At 42.2% G+C, this 14,960-nt stretch overlaps 1 protein-coding gene across 2 annotated transcripts; it reads right to left on the bottom strand.

Moving 5' to 3' along the window:
- Nucleotides 1-3,256: 3,256 nt before the first annotated feature.
- Nucleotides 3,257-14,369, bottom strand: khnyn (KH and NYN domain containing). 2 transcript variants are annotated; one of them, XM_056442362.1, is made up of 9 exons: nucleotides 14,082-14,369; nucleotides 13,095-13,340; nucleotides 12,341-12,475; nucleotides 9,229-10,736; nucleotides 8,333-8,463; nucleotides 7,153-7,249; nucleotides 6,289-6,396; nucleotides 4,694-4,795; nucleotides 3,257-4,617 (listed from the first exon to the last, which is right to left on the bottom strand). In XM_056442362.1, the coding sequence occupies exons 2-9, from the start codon at nucleotides 13,299-13,301 to the stop codon at nucleotides 4,257-4,259; spliced, it is 2,649 nt and encodes an 882-aa protein (XP_056298337.1). In that variant the 5' UTR covers nucleotides 13,302-13,340; nucleotides 14,082-14,369; the 3' UTR covers nucleotides 3,257-4,256. The 2 variants fall into 2 exon arrangements, with proteins under 2 accessions (XP_056298337.1, XP_056298338.1); XM_056442363.1 differs by having other exon boundaries at nucleotides 4,530-4,617; nucleotides 7,153-7,244.
- Nucleotides 14,370-14,960: the final 591 nt, after the last annotated feature.

Raw genomic sequence — 14,960 nt, 5'->3', positions numbered from 1 at the left:
CTCATTTCCCCCTCAGCTTCCTCCGTCACTGGCCGTTGCTGGACAGTTTAAAACCGTTGAAACCGGTAAAAACCGTCAACATCGTGCCGTTAAAACAACGGTTGGTTGTCACGGACGTTGCAGTCGCGGAGGTCCGAGAGACTGCGCGTCAGGGTTCTGCGCGCGAGCGAGTCTCGTGTGCGCGCGAGAGGGTTCGAGCGAGGAAGCAGCTGGATGCGGCGCGGGGCTGCGCACCGCCGTCGCGGGCACGAGCGCGCTGGTCCAGCAAAAGCAAACAGGATGAGAACAAACAGAGAGATGGAGAGGCTGGACAGACCGCAGGTGTGTGCTCATTAAAAACAGAAACAACAACAACAACAACACATTATATTTACTCAAGTATTGAACTTAAGTCGAACATTTAATGCACTTCACTTAAATATTTAAGTAACTTACTTTTTCTTCACTACATTAATTTGACCGCTTTAGTTAAAAATGAAGATCTTTACAGACCAAACACAGAATAAATTATGAAATATGTTTTGCTGTAAATTTAACTGTTGATTAATCAATCGGCTGACTGACACACAACTATTTTTAATTATTTTTATGGTTATGGTTTAAATCATTAATTATCATTATTTATAACAAATACAATAATAACTAGAACGGGCACTCGGTAGAGCGCATACCTTCGCCGCAGGCACTTTTTTGGTACCTTTTCATGACCTTGACCTTGACCTTTGACCCGATCGGTCCCAAAATCTAATCAAATGGTCCCTGGATAATAACCAATCATCCAACCAAATTTCATGCGATTCGGTTTAATACTTTTTGAGTTATGCGAATAACACGCATACAAATAAATACACAGTGATCAAAACACAACCTTCCGCATTCTTGAATGCGAAGGTAATGAGTTAAAAGAAAAAAAATTAGCTTCACCTCCACCCACGACAACAGTATACCATCCTGCTTTTACACGAATGCATGAGTAATAACAAATTCATAATAAAATACACATATAATAATATAAAATAGTAAAACATTCTGCTTTTAGTACTTTTACTTTTTAAACAGTACATTTTGGTGGCATTAGAATTATTTCCTCAACTGACTCAAAATATTTAACAAATGTGTACGGAGGTGTTGATTACATTTTCTGATGATTTTTTCCGTCTGTATGTCCGGGGAACCGGTTTATTATTTAAATAGTGGGCTGTTCCTAATATTCACATTTATGACTCAAAATTATGCAATTATGACATACGTATGTGATGAAAGCAACACCCTAAGGAACAATGAAAATCCTCAATAGATGGGAATATTTGTCTCACAGCATGAACATATATAAACAATAAAAAGATCCTATATGTTTTATTACTGTTGTTATATTTCTTTAAATTGCAATACAAGCAATTTTACAGCATCGGCACTCGTGTTGTGGTGGAGACGATGACGCTGCAGGTTTCAGAGCCACATAAAAGCTAGAACATTTAACTAAAGTATGGTAATTATAAGGTATAATAATGCGTAACTATTTCCATTGTTTTGGATGTTAAACTTCGACTCAACCCTCAATTTTAATAGGGAACATTGTGCTTCACCTTTAGTTAGCAGATTGTAATTAATAACACAAAATAGAGTCATCAAATAAATCCTGATACATTATTATTATCATGGATTAAAACAATATACTGTATATTGCACATACTGAGCAGTATTTATAAGTAATTAAAAAGAGCTTCATAACATATGTAGCCACAGCAAAATATGCAACTAGACAAGCAAGAGAACAAACATGGTGTAATATTTAATAACCAGAAAATATACAGAATACAGGTTGCACTTTCACTTTTTCCTTCATCTATATTCATTTAAACAAATATTTTAGTTTTCCCACTCATCCCAATAAGTACACATTTAAAACTGTTGATAAGAAGATGTTTGACACTTTTGTGACACTAAATGGAGAAAAAACTTTATTTTATTGCATATATATAAGTTCATATTGCATATGTAAGAGTTCAAATCTGACTGGAATTAATAAAATTAACCCATTTTATCAAAGATGCTGCAGAAACATGCAGAAATGTGTTGCATATTGCACATTAGGAGGCTTTTCTTTACCCCCACCCTCCTTAGATGCAACATTATTTATCATTTATCATTATTTAATTCGTTTTGGACTTATTTTTTTACTCTCTCACCTGAGCAAAGAAAAAACATTGCACTTTTCTATTATTATTAACGGATTATTGTGCACGACGCAAATGTAAAAATAGCCTTCCTGACAGTCGCCGCCCACATGCGTGTGACTTTAATTTAGATTATTATTGAACTCCTATGAGGTGAACCAGGACGTCACTGGTCTCGCTCATTATGTTCCCAAAATAGATTCACACCATTGTTCACAGCTCTCCCAACAGGTGTGTAATTTTCTCAGAAGGAAATACAATATATATGTCTATTGCGCAACAGTTTTCGCAGATGAATTCGATATGATGATATATGTCATATCTGATATAGCCAATAAAATGTTTCTGAAGCACATCCCCTTTACTGTTTTTGGCCATTGTTCTTTAACATTTGCCTTTGCATTGTCATTTATGTATTTGTGACGGGTGACACATCCGAGTAAGTCTGTGAATATTCTGTTAAGATGCATATTTGTATTAAATATTAAGGTATTCTGTATAAGTATGCTCATTGAACTGGGAGCTTTCGACACCTGAATGCATCATTTTGTGGAAGGTGTGTCATTCTGCAACACATAGGGACATGTGTTTAATTCAATGGATAAAGCGTGGTGAACAGCGGCCCCTAGTGGACAGTGTCGTGAACAGCAGTTTATTATCACGTTAAACTTATTATCTCGGGATTCATATTCCTGGAAAAAAATGGCGTGCATCGACACATCTGGCAGTAAGTACCGGGTCAGTGTGTAACGTGTGTGTCAGTCCATAACATAAGAGTCATACGGGGGTTTAATTAATCAACGCTATTAATTATGGGCTATTGTAGGTCCATGAATCTGAAGGATTTGGGGGAAAGATTAATAAAGACTGGAAACCGCTTATATGGTTTCTGTTTACTCATATTATTGTTGTAATTGAAGTCAAACTACTTAAAATGGTCCATAAAACTACTTAAAATGCTCCATAAAACTCATTTTTACAAATTTTTGGCATGTTTTAATCTAAATACCTGCCATAGAAAACTGAATAAAACGACTCATGAGCCACACATGGAAACACATTAAAGACTTTTCAAAAGATACTTTAAGACTTTTTTTTTAATGAAGAAAAAGCTTAATGGAAAACAACAACAAAAAGGCAGGAATCAGCATTAATCTCTCAAAATGTACAAATATAAACAACCAAAATAAGACGATTCACTCAGTGAACAGAGTTTCCTGTGAATCTGATCTTCGGTCCCAAAGATTAACTCGCTGGCATCTTCTGGGTCGCCCCCCCTCCCCCGATCACGGTCTAAAATCATGCCAGTAATCAGACCTGCTTGAAATAAATTATATATATATAAAATAAGCGTATATAGGAGATTGTAGGATCGTTTTTTAGTATTATTGTAAAGCTGCAAAATGACATCCAACCCCACGACGACAGCCAGCCCCTCTCGTTGTCTGCAATGTTCTTTACAAACCGGTAGCTATACAGCGGCTTATAATAAAACAGATTAAAAAAATAAAATATATAGCATATATAGCATGTTCTTAAAAAATAAAAAAACGTTTCTTAAAGATAGAAATCCTGTAAAAACTCGCTCAATATTAACTTGACTGGTTGGTCAACGAGAGGAAACTCTGGTGGAATGAACCACGCTTTAAACCGCCCGGCGATGACCTCGCTGTCATGGTTACGGGCGAGTGGCGGACGGGAATGTCGTCGTTTTTTTTCTCGGATATTTGATCATAACTCAAAAGGTGCAGAGGGAGTAAAATAGTTGGAGACATAAAATAGACATAAAAACAGCTGATCAAAGGAGTCCAACCTCTCTCTCTCTCTTTAAATCTTTAAATCTTTTCTCGCCTGTCCTGAGGCGATGATGGTGACTTCAGAATAAAAATGGAGGACTCTTGCTGGAGGGAAAACTCGTCCACGCCAGCTTGACACGGTCTCTTTTTTCTGAACTCCCGGCTTAAGAACAACAACAGTTAGCCAGGGTGATTAGTCGCAGTCGCTCTGCTGGAAAACAATCGCTTTAAATTAGAAGACAAACATCCCCCGGATTAAACATCGAGACGACAAGACGTCCTTTCACTGCTCCAGGATCAGATCCGACAGCACGTTCATGTCCGTCTGCGCCGGGTGGCCCCGCAGCACCAGCGCCACCGCGTGGTCCTGGCCGGGAAACACCTGCCGGAGCTGCTCCCGGAGGCTGGCCGTTTCCTGGGGGGTCCTGTCCGCCCTGACCCCCAGCAGGTGTCCCGGACCCCACCCTTTTGCCTGTGCTTTCCCTTTCCCCCGGCCGCCGCCGAACGCCGCTCCGTTCGTCAGCGCGCCCTCTAGCGTCCGGTCGCGGAAGTTCAGGAGCGCCGTTTGGGAGCACGGAGGAGGCGTGGAGGACGGGAACATGGTGGCCACGCCGGCGAAAGAGCGGTTTCCTGGGTCCGGAGTCCTGAGAGGAAACAAAGAAGTACGTGAGTGTGTGTTCATATGTGTGTGTGTGAGTGTGTGTGTGTGTGCTTTAATACCTGTGCTCGGAGCGCAGGAAGTTATCCAGGTGAGGCCCTCCTCGGCCCAGAGGGTCGTCCGGCACCATGAAGAGATCCCCGACAAACGTGTACTGGAGAATTCTGCCCCGGGGAGGAAACATGACATCATATCCTTTGAGATGAGTGCACTGGCCCTTTAAGAAGTTTTTATTTATGAAACCTTCACGGAAAGGAAACATGATATCATATCCTTTGAAATGTGTGCACTGGCCCTTTAAGAAGTTTTTATTTAATAAACCTCCACAGGGAGGAAACATGACATCATATCCTTTGAGATGAGTGCACTGGCCCTTTAAGAAGCTTTTATTTAATAAACCTTCACGGGGAGGAAACATTACATCATATCATTTGAAATGAGTGCACTGGCCCTTTAAGAAGCTTTTATTTAATAAACCTTCACGGGGAGGAAACATTACATCATATCATTTGAAATGAGCGCACTGGCCCTTTAAGAAGTTTTTATGAAATAAACCTTCACGGGGAGGAAATATGACATCATATCCTTTGAGATGAGTGCACTGGCCCTTTAAGAAGTTTATATTTATGAAGCCTTCACGGAAAGGAAACATGATATCATATCCTTTGAAATGTGTGCACTGGCCCTTTAAGAAGTTTTTATTTAATAAACCTCCACAGGGAGGAAACATGACATCATATCCTTTGAGATGAGTGCACTGGCCCTTTAAGAAGCTTTTATTTAATAAACCTTCACGGGGAGGAAACATTACATCATATCATTTGAAATGAGTGCACTGGCCCTTTAAGAAGCTTTTATTTAATAAACCTTCACGGGGAGGAAACATTACATCATATCATTTGAAATGAGCGCACTGGCCCTTTAAGAAGTTTTTATGAAATAAACCTTCACGGGGAGGAAATATGACATCATATCCTTTGAGATGAGTGCACTGGCCCTTTAAGAAGTTTATATTTATGAAACCTTCACGGGGAGGAAATATGACATCATATCCTTTGAGATGAGTGCACTGGCCCTTTAAGAAGTTTATATTTATGAAACCTTCACGGGGAGGAAATATGACATCATATCCTTTGAGATGAGCGCACTGGCCCTTTAAGAAGTTTATATTTATGAAACCTTTTCGGGGAGGAAATATGACATCATATCCTTTGAGATGAGTGCACTGGCCCTTTAAGAAGTTTTTCTTTAATAAACCTTCACAGGGAGGAAACATGACATCATATCCTTTGAGATGAGTGCACTGGCCCTTTAAGAAGCTTTTATTGAAGAAACCTTCAAGCAACAGCCAAATCTTCACTTGACAAATTATGTCAGGAAGATTTTGCCTCCATAATATATGAAGAGCTTATATAACGGATATGTTTTGTTATGATAATTAACTACTGCACCCAACACAATGTACACAAACAAGTTGAATTGATTTCTTTGATAATTGTTTCAGTAATTTCTCATACTTAAAAAAAAAAAAAGTGTTTTCTAAATATTCTTAAAAAGCAAAAAGGGGAAAAAATTAGCATATTTTATCAAATTTAAATTAAAAGATAAAATGATTGTGCACTGATCAGACAGATCTGAGCGATTTGTCTTTTCCTACCTCTTCTTGATGATGTCCCTCCACACGGCGGACTCGTCCAACAGGTCTCTCAGGTTGTCGTTGGTTACGATCACTCCGTCTTTCTTCTGCGCGAGCTGCAGCATAAGCCTGGAGGAAGATATGTACTTTTTTATTTTAATTTAATGAAAATGACAAATAATAATAATCGTGTGTTCTCTGGCGCCACTCAGTGGTGCGTGGTGGTATGACGTGTGTTCGATCACATACACTCGAAGCAACTCATTTGTTTGTGTGCTGTGGATGCACATTATTCTCCCACAATGCAATGCACACAGGAAATGGAGACGCTACCGACAAATGACCAAAAATATATAAATAATCATACATTGTGGATGTTGCGGAAGCAGCACTCTGACAACTGTAAGAGCCATTTTGTTTGTTTTTATATCGTTGGACCTCCCACCACTAGGGGGCGGAGGGCCACTGGCAATTCCTACAGAGGAATATAATATAGAATATATATAGAATGTAATCAGGAATAGCTCTCGGGCCAGATGTTGCTGGATCGGCAGGAGCACACCGTCTTTTGACCGTGGGAGAGCCGGTGACGATGCGTTTTTGATTTCTTGCATTTTTTGGGGAATAAACAACTGGATTTGGACTAGAAACGTATATTTTGGTTTCTGTTTAAAGCCATAAAACTTTATAAATAAATAACCTTTCACATTACAAACTAGACATTGCATCTGTTCATTGAGTCAAAACTAAACCTCCAAGCATCACCAGTGTGACCTTTTCTGATAAGCACCGGGGTCGCCACGACAACAGCGTGAAGCGCTCCTGCGTCGCCGCGTGGACGTGATGAATGCGGCGGTTTTACAGACGCGTCGCTTCTCATCTTACCGGTCGTCGTACGAGCTGATCCTCTTGCCCAGCACCTCTCTGGACGGCGTGTAGGAGAGCAGGCCCAGCTGCTGCAGCTCGCTCAGGTAGTGCTGCTCTGAGAGGACACACACAGAGCGGTGTTTAGTCTGGAAACACACACACACACTCACACTCACACACACACTCACTCACACGCTAGCCAAATATGAATTGTTTGTCTCTCTTTACGCACGCACGCGACCTTTGACCTTTTTAAACCACAGCTTGGTTTCACAAAAGAAAACAGGAAGTATTAAGAACTAAGTATATTCTGGCATTCGAAAATATTCAGACGGATGAGATTGATATTTTCTCATTCCTATATTTGCAAAAAATAAATTATAAAGGGAATAAAATAGGTAAAATATATATATTTTTTATTTGTAATGACTTTATTATGTTTTTGTCGAAGCACTTTCTATGACAAATATGGAATAAAATATTTTTAAAAATACCATTCCATGAAGTATATGGAATACAATATTAAATATTTACCATTCTATGAAATAAAATATTTCTAAAATTACCATTCCATGAAGTATATGGAATAAAATATTAAATATTTGCTATTCTATGAAATATATGTGGAATAAAATATTTTTAAAACGACCATTCCATGATTTATATGGAATAAAACATAACAAAATATACCATATTATGAAATAAAATATTTTTTAAATGACCATTACATGAAGTATATGGAATACAACTTTAAAAAATATACCATTCCATGAAATATATGGAATAAAATATTACATATTTACCATTCGATGACATATATGGAATAAAATATATAAATGAATTACCATTCCATGAAGTATATGGAATAAAACATCACAAAATATACCATTTTATGAAATAAAATATTACAAAAATGACCATTCCATGAAGTATATGGAATAAAACTTTTACAAATATACCATTCCATGAACTATATAAAACATAAAACATTTAAAATGTACCATTCAATTAAGTATATGGAATAAAACATGTCAAGGCATGCACATGTATAAATATAAAATGCAAATAAACACACAAAAGGTCTATTTCTGTAATTTCTTGAAGCAGAAATGCTCAATATTCCCCTTTTCTCCAGCGCTGTTCTTGCCGTATGCGAGTGTTCATTTAAATAATAATGTACCTCATGATAAAGTGTTACCTTTGTTCTTGGGGTCGCTCTTCTGTCTCCACTGTGGCAGCATGGCGCTGATGTCCCGGTGGCCTCGGTCCCAAAAGTGCTGGACCGCCAGAGCGATCCCTCGACAGGAGAAGAAGTTGCCCAAGCCGTGACTGCAACGGGAACACAGACAGTTCAGGATGGAACCCAAACATCCACATATGACATCCTTATATCTATAACATAAACTCTTCTTTTGTAACATCATCAGTATCAGTAGGAGTAGTAGTTTGTGTCTGTAGTAGTAATTCAGATTTATTTATATAATTAACACCTGAATTGATGGAGTTTGTAAATGACGAGATAGTAAAGCATCATTTAGTGTTTCTATGTTCACCTCTTTACTTAAGATTTCATGAAACATTTATATATTTTTTAATTAACCAAAATACTGACAATGAGGAAGATCTTAGGTCTTCCACAGCCTATTCACAAAAAAGTAATTAAAAAATATATAATTATATATTATATATACAATTTATTATGTATATATTTATTTATTATTTTGATTTTATATATATATTTTAATTTATATATATATTTTATTTTGCAATATATATATATATATTAATATATATATTTTTATTATTTTGTTATATATGTATATTTATATTATATTATTATATTTATATAAGTATATTTATATATGTGTATATATATAAATAAATGTTAAAAAATAATTTTTATATATATATAATAAAACATATATAATGTATTATTATTATTGATTTAATTTAAACATCAAAAAGTGGATCTAAAAAACTTGAAGTGAGATCAATCCCTTATATTTAATCATCTTTCCTCCAACATACAACCCATATTAACCCCTTTCAGCAAACTAATGAAAACATAATAAAGCGTGTTCCCGCCGCTCTGACCTCATGGCCACGTTGCTCCCGTCGATGACGACCATCCTCAATGTCGGGTCGCCGGGTTTGTCCGTGAGCCGGAGGTCGAAGGTCACCCGCAGGCCTTCCAGGAAGCGCTGCTCCCCCGTCACCACCACGGAGGAGCCGAAGCCCCGCCTCTCCCTCGCTCGGAGGGGGGGCGAGTCATTCCTCGCGAAGAAGAAGGCAGGAGGAGGAGGAGGAGCTTGAAACGCTTGTTTTAAGACGGCGGGCGACGGCTGGGGTTCGGGGTCCGGGACGCGGCCTCGGGTCGGGGGGTCGGGTTTCGAGGTGAAGCGATCGGGCCAGAAGTCGCTTTGCCCGTAATGTTTGTCGGATTGGACGTTGGCGAGCGGGAGATCGGGGGCGGAGGGATACGACGCCGTGGGCGGGCCTTTCACCTCGGGGGCGACGACTGGGCGCGGCGTCCGAGGCTCCGGGAGTTCACGGAACTTATTAAACTCGGCCGCGGCGACGTCGGGCCCTTCGGACTTCCTCTTTTCCGCCGCTCCGATGAGCTCCGCTTCCCCGCCCCCGCCCAGCGCCGCCTCCCTCGCCGCCTCCCTCTGCAGCTCCAGGAGCAGCCGGTGCGTGGAGCGCTCGGGCAACATGCCGTAGACCTTGGCCACTTCCTGCTCCATGTACCCGCAGCTGGCGGCCGCCTTCTTCACCACGCCCAGCACGAAGTCTTCCTCGTGCCCGCCCTCTTCGCCGCCCTCCTCCTCCTCTTCCTCCTCCTCCTCCATTTCCTCCTCCTCCTCCTCCATTTCCTCCTCTTCGCCGCCCGCCTGCTGGCGGTCGCTGCGATCCTGCTCCTGCTGAACCACGTCCAGTATCTCCGAGGCCTCTTTGGGTCCGGTCCGGGCGATGACCCGCTTCACCACGTCCTCCGTGTACCCCATGGCCGTGAAGAACTTCAGAAGGAGCCAGAACTCCTTGTTTCCCACCGCCGGCTCCTTCGTCTCGCTGCCCGACTCCTGCTGCTCTCCTCCCGCCTCCTGAGGAGAAGGCGCCGGTCCTCCCTCGGCCCTCCCTCTGGTGCCTCCGGACCCGGACCGGAATAAGGAGTCCTCCGGGTCTTTCTCTGGACTCGCAGTCACACCTTCCACCCACCGCTCTGTCGTCCTGGCGGGCTCAGGAGGCGCGTACGGTTTGACCCATACGACCTCCGGGTCCTCGTCGTCTGACTCCGCCCGTCCGTCCGTCGGCGCCGGCCCGGGGCTCGACTCGAGACCGGATTCTCTCACCAAGTCCAGCAGGATCTCCTTCACGGACCCCGGCAGCACGAGGAGGTCCAGGATGTGATTGTCCTCCCGTTCCTCCACCAGAGTCTTGAACGCCCGGCGCGAATCCAGAGACTCGGCGGGGCCCCGGTCGGGGGCCTCGGGGCGCCCGGACGGCGTCCCCTCGCACCGCTCCACCAGGTCAGTGATCAGGGAGTAGGCTCGCACCACCGGCTCCGCCAGACCCGATATGAAGAGGAGTCCCGGGGAGCTGACCTGGTGGGAGAACAGAACGGAATCAACCCGACTCCTCTTGATAAGTCGGTGTTTCAGTACTTTCTCCTTTAATTAAGAACTTGAGATTCTATGTTCAAGTCTTTACTTTAAGATTTCATTCGACATGTTTTTATTTGTACAAATTGAACCAAAATACTGAAGAAGATCTTAGGTCTTCCAAAGCTTCTTCACAAGATATTCATTTAAAAATATAATTTATATATATATTTATAATTATATATATATATATTAATATATATAAATATATTACACATCTAAATATATATATAATATATATTTATTATTTTTAATTTATATATATTTTTAATTTTGTAATATATAGTATATAAATAAATGTAAAAAACAATATATATAAATAAAAAAATTATAAATATATAAAAAATAATATATATATATATATAAAATAAAACATATATAATGTATTATTATTATTGATTGAATTTAAACATCAAAAGGTGGATCTAAAAAACTCCCATAAACCTTAAAATAGACGTCCACACCGAAAACTTTAAAACAACACGACACACAGATGAGGTCATCATGTTAGTTTAGTTTAAAAACACCTCAATAGTTTTTCCTATTAAAGGGTAAAATAAAACACATAAAAAAGGGATTTCCGAGCAGTTTGTAGCGAAAAAAGAAAGTTCTTTAAAAGTTAAATTAAAAGAATGCAAGGCGTCTCGTTATTAGTCAAGGTCATTATTGCGTCATCAGTCAGAGTGTGTATGTGTGTGTGTGTGGGGGTTTGCATGAAGAGAGAAGTGAGCGATCCCGAGTGAGCTCCACAAGTTCACCGTGATCTCAAATGAACATCCGCTTTGAAGATGATTTAAAGTGTCTTAGTCCAGAACGTCACGCTGTCAAGTTTTCTTTGATATCAAAGTAATCTACTGGTTTTTTGTACAGGCCAAACAGGAAGTGGCGGCAGCTCGGGGGACGACGATGATGAAGAACCACCAACATGTCAAGAAGTAGAGGCCAGAAACTGGGGCTCAGGTTGAGTCTATAAGGTTCTCACTGGCTCTGAGTGAGTTCCAACCTCTCTCCCCCTCTCCCTCTCTCACTCCCTTCTTCTCTCCATCCCTCCCTTTCCCACTCTCCCTCCCCCCTCTCTCTCCCCCTCTCTCTCTCCCTTCTTCTCCATCCTCCTTCCTCTCTCCTCCCCATCTCACCTCCCTCTCCTCTCCTCCCTTCTCTCTCCCCCCTCTCCCGTTACCTATCTACTCCTCTCTCTCCTCTTCTCTCCTCCTCTCTCTCCCTCTCAAACCCCTCTCCTTCTTCTCTCCATCCTCTCCCTCTCTCTCTCCCTCTCTCTCTCCCTCTCTCCCTCTCACTCCCTTCTTCTCTCCATCCCTCCCTTTCCTCTCTCTCCCTTCTTCTCTCCATCCCTCCCTTTCCCTCTCCCCCCTCTCTCTCTCCCTTCTTCTCTCCCCCCCTCTCTCACCCTCACCCCCTCCCTCTCCCTTTCTCTCTCTCTCCCTCTCCTTTCTCTCTCTCTCTCTCTCCCCCCCCTCTCTCTCTCCCCCCTCTCTCCCTCTCTCGTAAACGGTATGACCAATAAAGACCCAGAATGCACCGCTCACCCTGATCCTGGCCGCTGTGTTTCTGGTCAGGCAGTCCATGAACAGCCCGCGGGCGCCGCAGAAGATGCAGTGCAGCGCGGCGGGGTAAGACACCTGCTGCCGCTCCTCCTGGTTCACCAGGCCTCTCACGAACACCTGAGGGAGACACGAGCGTCTGAGCTGCCATGACGACCGAGCGACTTATAGTTTCAAAATAAAAGCACCTGCAGAGTTTAGTTTATATATGGACGACGTCAATAAAGCATAAAGAAACCCAAAGAGTCAGAAGAGACACTGGATGTGAATAAAGGATGGATAGATAGATGGATGGATAGATAGATAGAAGGAAAGATAGATAGATGGATGGATAGATAGATAGAAGGAAAGATAGATAGAAGGATAGATAGATAGATAGATGGATAGATTAATAGATAGAAGGATAGATAGAAGGAAAGACAGATAGATAGAAGGATAGATAGATAGAAGGATAGATAGAAGGATAGATAGAAGGATAGATAGATAGAAGGATAGATAGAAGGAAAGATAGATAGAAGGATAGATAGAAGGAAAGATAGATGGATAGAAGGAAAGATAGATAGATCGATAGATGAATAAATAGATAAACAGATAGATAGATAGATGGATGATAGAGAGATAAATAGATAGACAGATAGATAAATAGATAGATACTTAATTCATCCAAAGGGGTAATTTGTTTTACGCTATGCTGATGACTACACTCCGATTAAACGGCGACCCCCTGACCCCGGCTGACCTTGGCGGCGCCCACGCGGCAGCCTGGCCCTCTCAGCTTCAGCCATATCTGCCCATCGTTGCCGCTCGCCGACGGGTCGTCCGCCCCGATCGTGAACGCCACGCCGAAGATCCGCTCCACGGTGGCGTGGAGGGAGCTCAGGACCCCGCGCAGCATCCCGGAGCACGCAAACTCGTCCTCCTCCAGCCGCGGCACACCGCCCTCCATCACTCGTTCTTCTGAAGTCGCCGTCAAAGGTTGAACATGCTATGGAGAAGAGGAAGAGTCAACAACGAGGGGGTGTTGAGCATCTGGATGTAGAAACATCTGGTTGATGACAATAATTATAAAAGTATAATAAGACTACAAGTCCCAGAAGAGTAGGGGGGGGGGGGGGCATCAGAACAACAAGCTTAAGAGCCTGTTGAATAAATAGATAAACAAAAATAAACAAACATGTTTTTTGGGGTAAATAACTTTTCTGTGTTTATCTTTTGTGTAGCCATATATTTAAACATTTATAATTACCAACCACAAAGTAATTACACCACGGAGAGAGACAACAAACAACAACAACAACACAAAACTGCGTGTCTTTTACTTGTTTTCGTGTCTAATAACATCATAATAATGCAATAATAAAACGCAGTACAAGCACAAGGCCTTCTGCGCGCGCACACGCACACACGGACACACACACACATAGCAGACTATCTCCGATCGTATACATTTAATTCAACATTAAACAATAATTCATAAAAAAACAACTTATCGGCACACACACACACACACACACACACGCACACACAACTCGCCGTCGCTTTCTTCCAACAACATTCGCCATAGTTCCGCCATAGTTCCCAGAATGTGGCTCAGGGCCCAGAAACGTCTCTCATAGGCGCGGCGCATTGATCTCTCGACAAATAGATCCCTCCGCCGCGCGTAAGAAACACAACACAAATATAATTTAAAACAAATACGGTTGTTTTTCCTTCTCGTTCTACTCACGTGAGGTCGGTCCTGAAAGTTTCGTTTCCAGCAGCTGCTGTCGAGGAGGAGGAGGAAGAGGAGGAGGAGGAACGCTTCCGCACTCCCGTAAACCAACAACAACGACGACGACGACAACACGCGGCCGATCGGACCAAAGTTCAGCGCGTGCTGAGCAAAACAAAGTAGAGAGCGACCCCCCCTCCACTATTCCTTCCTTCCTCCTTCCTAGCTCCTAGCTCCTTCCTCCTTCCTCTGCCTGCGACAGGCAAAACGAAACTAAACGAAGACCAAAACAACACGTTTCACAGCCGGGGGAGGGGGGAGGGGGGCATTCAAGTGTTTCATGTTGACTGGTGAGCGGGTCGAAGAGGGGATTTCCAATGACGTCATAAGGGGGAGGGGGGGGGGGTGGTACACACGTTTTTTTCTTTTCTCTTTTCTTTAAACAAATAACCGTTTATCATTGTGTTAATATTAATCTGATTTATTGAAGGGACCGTAATGTCTAGGTTCCGGCAAAGCATCAGAAGAGACGGCACTTTGCCTGTGAGGAGAGAGATATATTGTGTCTGCAGCTCAAGGGCAGCTACACGCCTGACCGTATTCAACATTCACACTTGTTATCAGTATTGACACATATCAAGAGGGGCGCACGGCCAACAGACAGCCCCCACCCGGGGGTACGAGGGATGGGATATGCACCTGTGACGAGATCTGGGTATAAAAGATGGAATCTTGATGTGCTAAGGGGTGTGTGGTTTCCGGGCTTCAACTTGCATGTTGAGGAGAGCTCCCCGTGGTTTGTACTTTGCTTTTGATCAGTGAATAAACGTCTCCCTAAATTGAGAGAACTATAGCAGACTCGTAGTATTGTATAAGCTCTTCCAGGCTGTTCAA

This window comes from Pseudoliparis swirei, chromosome 21, assembly GCF_029220125.1.
Source record: "Pseudoliparis swirei isolate HS2019 ecotype Mariana Trench chromosome 21, NWPU_hadal_v1, whole genome shotgun sequence".
NCBI classification, from domain to species: Eukaryota; Metazoa; Chordata; class Actinopteri; order Perciformes; family Liparidae; genus Pseudoliparis; species Pseudoliparis swirei.
The sequence above is the reverse complement of the archived record's forward strand: the minus strand, read 5'-3'. Positions and strand labels throughout refer to the sequence as shown.